The 7,779-nt window shown below is 33.5% G+C and overlaps 1 protein-coding gene across 1 annotated transcript; it reads right to left on the bottom strand.

Annotated features, from left to right (window-relative positions):
- Positions 1 to 2,802: 2,802 nt before the first annotated feature.
- Positions 2,803 to 7,282, bottom strand: LOC130645661 (nuclear receptor subfamily 2 group F member 1-B-like). Its single transcript, XM_057451722.1, has 4 exons — positions 6,889 to 7,282; positions 5,729 to 5,878; positions 3,849 to 4,355; positions 2,803 to 3,355 (listed from the first exon to the last, which is right to left on the bottom strand). Exons 1-4 carry the CDS (start codon positions 7,199 to 7,201, stop codon positions 3,072 to 3,074), a joined length of 1,254 nt encoding a protein of 417 aa, XP_057307705.1. The 5' UTR covers positions 7,202 to 7,282; the 3' UTR covers positions 2,803 to 3,071.
- Positions 7,283 to 7,779: the final 497 nt, after the last annotated feature.

Raw genomic sequence — 7,779 nt, 5'->3', positions numbered from 1 at the left:
CTTCTGTCTCGGTGATCAAACATCATATCAAGTATGCTATAATATAAACTACTCTGGAATTCGCACCAACAACCCAACCGTAAAAGAAATTCCCTATAGTTGCAGGAAGATTCAGTTTAACCAGAACTTAAAGTGCTTTTGGCCATAGTCCAAAGTGGGAACGTAGAATGCTAGCAGGTCGTAAAAACAGATTATTTACATTCTGCATTCTTATTAGTTGAAAACGAATTAAAGCTTCCTTATTGGCTTTTTAGGTAATAACAAAAGAAATCAAAAAATAAATAAATAATAACAATGACCACGGTTCGCGCAAATGTTTTAAAATAATATCGCAAACCTGAATCGCAAATCTCTCTGTATATCTCACTCAAGACGATTTTAAGGATTCCGCCTCGCGCACCGTTGGCTGAAATCAAAAACGACATTAATTCTTTTTTATCATCTTAAAAACTTGTCACTTCTTTCTCGGGCGAAGAAACTTTTTATGTTAAGCACATGGGGGGGGGGGGGGGGGGCGGTCTTGAAGCATTTCCAAAGTAATTTCAACTTTATTGGTCGAAGGACGCATTTGTTCCGTACTTTCGTCAACAACTTGATCATCTTCCTTATTTCCGCTTTTTCTTTCTTCCCTTTGTTAAAATCGCCAATGATATCCTCATCATTTTCAAAGGAAGCAGATGTGACATTATTCATTACCCAGGTCAGAAAACTCTTTAGTACAAACTTTTAAATGGACTTATGTTCGTTTGATTATTTTAATGGAATAAATTTCGCGGGGATTAAATTTCGCAGATTTCGCAAATTTACTTATTGAAGTACAATAGATATACGCGTAGGTCGGTCGTAGCACCGTTTAAAAACATCGTTCTGATGTCACCATGTCGTCACAGTTTCTTGGATGGAACAGCAGACCAATCCTTACTCTTTTTCTTTTTTCTCGCATTTGGCAGGAAGTCCGCATCGCAAGATTTGTAAGAATCTTTAAGTTTCAACAAATATCACCACAACAACGCAGATAAAGCTTGTAAAATGATCAAAGAAGTTCTCAAGCCGTACAAAGAAAAAGTTATTAAGGAACAAGAAAAATTATTAAATTTACCATTTGAAGCCCAAGTAAATATGGATGTCTTTATTGGACAAATGACGAAGAAGTCTTGGATTTGTATGAGAAAGAAAATATCGAAATCGTGTGCGTTCCTGCTAATATGACGCACTTACTCCAACCTCTGGGTTTGACCGTAGACGGTTACGCAAAGAAGTAAACACGTAGAAAATTTAACGATTGGTGTACGGCTCAGATTGGTCTGCAACAAGATGAAGTTAAATCTCCGCAAGACATCACCGTCCCATTACAACTTCCCCGCTTGAAGCTGATCCACGCTCAATGAGGATGGATTTATACAATGACAAGACGAATGAAAGTGGCAAGAATGTTATTAAAAACGCTTGGAAAGCAGCATGTATCACTGAAGCGCTTAAAGCTGGTGTAGAAGGTCTCGAATCACTTGACCCTTTCCAGGATATCGATCCTTTGCTCCCAGCTTCAAATGCAGATGGTCAACCGAATTTGAGTTCTCCTCCCAGCCTTACGGATGAACAATTGAAAGTTGCTTTCACCCCACGAAGTGAAATAGTAGTGGATGATTCGGATGAAGAATCAGACTATGAACCGATCTCTGGAGATGGAAATGTTGACTTCTCTCGTACCGCGTTTGACGCTTTTGATTAACGATTAAGATTCGTTTCGTTTTTTATATAGTTGTGTCTATTCTACCTCACGTTATGGTTGTGTTGAAAGAGAACTTTGAACTAAAACGCAAAATTACACTTTGTCTCGGTCGGTGTAGATATGACCGGTGTAACGAGGGTCGATGAGACAGTGCCATTCGGCCCCGAACCCTTTTGACAACTTATTTGACCTTTTTCAAAAATTGCTATTATGACCTCATCCGCGAAATTAAGTCCCCGTGAAAAATTAGAACATCCCTCATCCGCGAAAATAAGTCTCCACGAAATTTTAAAATTTCGCGGATGAACTCAACCGCAAAATTAAATCCCTGCGAAAATTTATCCCATTACTGATTTATACATTTAGTCGAACTATTTAGTCAAAAAGTTTGAATTGTATAAGAAAGGTAAAGAGCGAAGCAAAAGTTCGAGTTATCTAGAGGAATTCATTCAAGCGACAAAGAAATTTGTTCTAAGAACCGAGATGTTCGAGTTTTCGAGTAGTTGAGTTGTCAAGAGTCAACTGTATTAAATACTGATACTTGTATGTTTTTGCGGTCTACATAAAAAAGTGAATTGTCATAACGTAAATAAGTGAGGTGATGAAATTTTTCTGGGAGAAAAAATTTTTTGTACGACATTTTTTTTTTGGTCAAAAGCGTGATATTTACTTTATACCAAACCCCGGACAACAAAGAACAATGTAATTTGAGAATCATCATATAAAATTTCTTATAATGTATACATGATATAGTCTTACTAAAAATGTAAGAAATAATTTTCTCTGCAATCAATATAAAATCATATAAATTAAAAACAAGTTTTTCTTCTATACAAATAAAAATTAAACTTTATATTCCGTCTGAAAAAAAAAATAATATAAAAAAATTTTCCACTTTAAAAAAAAAACGTTCGGGAAGATAAAAATTTTGTGTTTTAAAACTTCATTCGGTTAATGTATATTTCTTTTTTTTTAACTTCTCCTGAATAAATTTCCTGATTGGAATTGTAGTAGCGTTGTTAAGTGTTAATTACATATTCACGTGAAAATTGTAAACTTAATTGGCTGCTTGAATTCAAACCCCACGAAAATAGTTGGCTGAGTAATTTATAAAATACGCCTGTAAAGTATTTGAGAATTTAAAAAGTTTCATATGCATAGTTTCACCGGAGTCGAGTTTTAATTTAAAGAAAGTAATCAGGTATGTTCCGTGTTATTATTTACGACATGTTTATCACTTATTTATTTACTTCCTGCGACTATTTTTCGAATATGGACAGTCCATAATAATATGTTAATTTATGTAAAAAATTTGAAAAGCGTTTTATAAGTACATTTGTTATTAACTGCGAGGAGGATAAGACACGATTGGCCAGTTATACGAAGTACCTGTCACCAGCATGTCTCTTATTAATGTTTCGATCGGCGTTTTACCGACCAGCCGAACAAAAAATAATTGTTCAATCACAGAAGCGCTAATTGTTCTGATGGAAGGTAACCTGAGAAGTAACTTTCCAAAACGATTTGGCTGATTTGGATATTGTGTTTTGGTATAATCTTCCAGTGCGCATTGTGTCTTCTCTTGTAACGTCTCAATGTACTGAGGATCTCCTAATCCAGGTGCGTCTATGGTAGAAAGAAAATTAATCAAAACTTGCACTATATGTTTGACTTTTCTCGAAAATTGAGAAAATTACTTGCGGCGACCCTTGCTGCCGCACGTAAAGAGAAACCTACGCAGAAAATCATTACATTGGTTTCATGGAAAAGGGGTTAAGCACGTTCTTCGTTGTAGGAACCACAAAATATTTTTAAATATAATTATTCTATTTATGATTGGTGCTTGGTTGTTCAACATTAATCATATTTGTCAGTTAGTTGAAAACAAACACTTATATTGAGATGAAACAGTCCATGTGCGTGCCTGGATGATGTACCAAATGAAAAATTAAAAATAGGATGTGTCGTAAAACAGGAAATATTTATAAAAAACATATCAGCTTTTTATAAAAAACATCAGTTGTCAAGCTGTTGTTTATGCGATTGTTTAGATAGTACTACAAATGAGTAGTTCAAATTCTTTTTTACATTCATTCTACTAGCAGTACAAAGTGCTTACCCGATGTAAAAATAACGATAGCTTTTAGACATGCATATTCCGCTGGATCGACGTGCATGGCTTTTAGTTTATCGAGTTGATCTTGTAGTATACGAACATGATCCAAAAACGATACAACACGATCGTGAGAATTATTTGAATTCGTTTGTGGATTCAGCAAATGCGCTACTTGTATTGGCATAGGGCATTGGGCTGCATTAAGTATAAATAATTCTTTCCATCCTAGTCTCAATAAGGCTACTTGATCTGTTACTGCTAAATCTGGGAAAAATGGGATATTTCTTGTCCATTCAACTGCACTAAATAATAACCGTGCAGCTAATTCGCAGTTATCGACCCCCATTCCTCCATATGCGGCCATAGATGGATGACGAAGAACAGGGTAAGGTTCTGCTCTTAGCAGCAACGAGACGAAACCAGACATAAAGGATGGAACCGGTAGCATTCCGTTGTCGATTAGCTGCCCCATGCCAATGTTTTGATTCACTAGTCGTCCTCGTTGTACAGCTGTAAAAATAAGTATTTGCAAATACATAAAGAAAGTGAAAATGTATTTTGCACCAAATTGGATTATCACACTTTGTTTGCAGATAATAGTGTGCCATAGTTTTAAAAATATGTTTTCGTGTTTCATGCATATCCGGCTGAAACTCAAAATTTAACAAAGCTTTGCAGTTTATGCTTCTTAAAAATCGCTCAATGATAAATTTTTTTTTCTTCGGGTTTTTGTGTTTATTTTTTTCTCAATGAATATTTATTCTATCTTTTGCAACTTTCAATAATCCAAACCAATTTTACTCTTTTAGAATGCTACCTGTTCTTCTCGCAGATAGGATTCAAATATTTTTTAACGGTTTAAATTAATTTTATTAGCTAGTTTTGATTTTACTATTTTACCAAACTGGAAATTAAAAATCGCTAAGAAGAGATTGAAATTTTTGAACAATTTTTTAAGAGATGGTGTTGTTTTGTAGCTATTATTTGTATTTTGATTATTATTAAAAATTTATAACTACCGCATTTGCCACATGACACTAATCATTAACCACTTTTTCGTCGAATTAACTAGTGCGGCGCTGAAGCACGTAATAGTTTTTTAAAGCATAGATTTGAAAAATAAAAACTTCACGACCTCATCACGTGATAAAAAGTTAGTTGACTTGCATGAGAAATAAATTGAAAGATATGAAGGGTAGTCCTTTCTTGAGTAAGCCAATTAAGAATTTCCGGATTACGATTTTGGAATGTTAAATAACAACACAAATCCCACGAAAATGATATTTTCTATATCTTTTGAAAAAAATATTAATTTGATTGTTCACGATAACGACGTTTCGGATTTATCGGAACAAGTTGTTGCTATAATGGTTGTTTTTCAGCTTTGTTAGTAGCTACGCAATTGAGATCATTTTAAGACATACAGGAAAAACGTTTATTAGCAAAGGTCATAGAAGCAAACTCAGAGAGCACGTACGCAGTAGTTATAGGTATCAAGCAGACACAAAAAAGTGGCGTATGCAACGATGCAAGAGATTTATGAGACTAATTAATGTCATTAGTTGAAAGAGGAACAAATTTGTATTTCCTATATGAGACCGTTTGAATCTCGTATAAAACAATAAATAAGTCGGTGTCTTAAAAGATGTGACACCTGAACTACTGACACAATTGTCTGTTATACTTGTTATACTTGTACCAAGGTTTTTAAACCTTTATGTAAAAAAAGTAAATGTCTCTTTTTGATACGCTTTTATTAGAATGGGTTAGAATGTTAGAATATTAAATCTCATTTTTTTAATTAAGTTTAAAAGGACGTTCTGAATTCAGGGGTTTTTCTTCTGTCAAAATTAGCTCTCTTAATTTGCCAAAAAGTAACATACCTTCTTTTCTCATTCCAACTTTTAAACATTTCTTTAGTCGACAATGTTGACATTGATTTCGGTGATGTTGATCAACTGGACAATTTCTCTGAGCTCTGCAAGTATACGTCAAATTTCGCCTTACACTTCGTTTGAAAAAGCTTTTGCAACCTAAAAAATTAATACGCATTTTTCTTTGTTCATCAAAAAAAATGGTTCGAATTGTTGTTTGTAGGTTCGAATTGTTGTTTTTTTGTTAATTTTGACGAGAATCAGGAGTTTGTTTGTTTGTTTTTATTAAAAAAAATCTATGTATCTCTACAATTTGCAGTATTACAATCTGAAGTAACGTTCTTAGGCGATTAACCTCTCGGCCAATGTCGTCCACTTTGATCACTTAGCTAGTAAACTAGTTCCTAGAAAACATTACTTCCTCTTTAAAACAGATCTTACTAGAATTATATATTTATGTTTCAACGAAAAAAATGATGATATAACACTGAGATGTGCCAGTTATTTTTTCCAAACATAAAAATAAACAAAACAAACAAAAAAGGGTAAATTGTTAACTTGTTTGGGTTGGAATTTGTTTCCAAAAAAAAATTTAAAAAAATATTACTGGTTGACATAGAGAACATAAGATTGAATTAACAAAAACAAACAAATAAAAAGAAAGAAAAAAGTAAATAAATATTCCTGTTTGTTTAGATGTTCTTTGTTTTAGTGTTGTCGTTGTGGTTTTGTTGTTGTTGTTGTGCACAATTTGTTTATCTTCTCGTGTACGTTGGCTTGTTTTGATTACAACAATAAAAGAGCTATTTATAGGTTGTCAAAAACCAAGAGAAAAAAAGATTATTTTATAGAAACACGATAAGGATTCTCGCATGCGACATACCTGTCGAGAAATTGAATGTTAATTTCTGTCACGAATTGTAACAGAATGAATGAGACAATAAAAATCTCTATTTAAGATCTAATAAAGAGAATGTTGGTTGTCTGAAAGTAAAACAACAACTGAAGTTCGTGTGAATTTGTCTGTTGTACTTACTACACACAATTTTATTAGGTGGAATGAACCGAATATACGAATTTGAATATGTTTATATTTTTATTTTTTAACTAGCATAACGTATCAAAATGCTACCTTTGTTTAACTTCAGCTGTTGAAAAAATCTAGCTACCTTCGCATGTATACACCCCATAGTGTTTTCCCGACGACTTGTCTCCACAGACAACGCAATCAATTTGCAAGTTTTTTAAATCTGCCCCATCAATTTCTGTTTTTGCAACCCATTCTTCGTTACTGCTACTGCCGCTACTGTTGTTGTTGCTGCTGCTATCGTTGTTGTTGTTGTTATTGTTGTTATTGTTGTTATTGTTGTTATTGTTGTTATTGTTGTTATTGTTGTTATTGTTGTTATTGTTGTTATTGTTGTTGAAGTTGTTCAGGCTGTTAGTATGATTGTTGAGATTAATGTTGAGACTATTTGGCATGTTGATAACATTGTTTTCGGGAACAAGAACTTCATGTTTTAAGCCAACACCCTGCAAAAAAAGGTGATAGATACTAATAAGAAGCGACGGTTATATATTCTTGCGTAGCCTTCTGCAGCCAGCTAACAGAGAATTGACTCATAGGCCTAAGAACTAACTAACTTATTTCAAAGACCATATTCCGCTACAAAACCTGATATATTAGTTTTATATATTCCATTTATTTCATTTCATTTCTTCCCACTAAGAGACGCTACTTGCGCCACAAAAGTCTCATGTATTTGACAACACATACACTCCTTCACAAGCAACACTATTTCCACAACTTAATTTTATGTGCTAAATTAAGCGAGTGACTAGAAAGTAACTAATTGATTATGGTAATATTAGATATCGGATAAAAGCTACAGGCAAATACTTATCATTTGATTCCTATGCAATTATCTTCCACAGCAAAACTAATATCACATTATAATAAATTTACGTTAGCATATCAATGTAGCTACGTCCATAATAATAAACCTACTTGAAGAAATTCTAAAAACACTTATAAACAAAATTCATTTTACAAAGGCAAA

The sequence above is a fragment of the Hydractinia symbiolongicarpus genome, chromosome 1 (assembly GCF_029227915.1).
Source record: "Hydractinia symbiolongicarpus strain clone_291-10 chromosome 1, HSymV2.1, whole genome shotgun sequence".
Taxonomy (NCBI): Eukaryota; Metazoa; Cnidaria; class Hydrozoa; order Anthoathecata; family Hydractiniidae; genus Hydractinia; species Hydractinia symbiolongicarpus.
The sequence above is the reverse complement of the archived record's forward strand: the minus strand, read 5'-3'. Positions and strand labels throughout refer to the sequence as shown.

Bases quoted from the DNA above. Each gene is read 5' to 3' on its own strand.
- LOC130645661 (XM_057451722.1), bottom strand. From the start codon at position 7,201: ATGCCAAATAGTCTCAACATTAATCTCAACAATCATACTAACAGCCTG. The intron at 5,879-6,888 runs GTAGCTAGATTT...TTAATTTTTTAG, and splicing joins TGGGGTGTATACATGCGAAG to GTTGCAAAAGCTTTTTCAAA. The intron at 4,356-5,728 runs GTATGTTACTTT...TTATTTTTACAG, and splicing joins AGTTGGAATGAGAAAAGAAG to CTGTACAACGAGGACGACTA.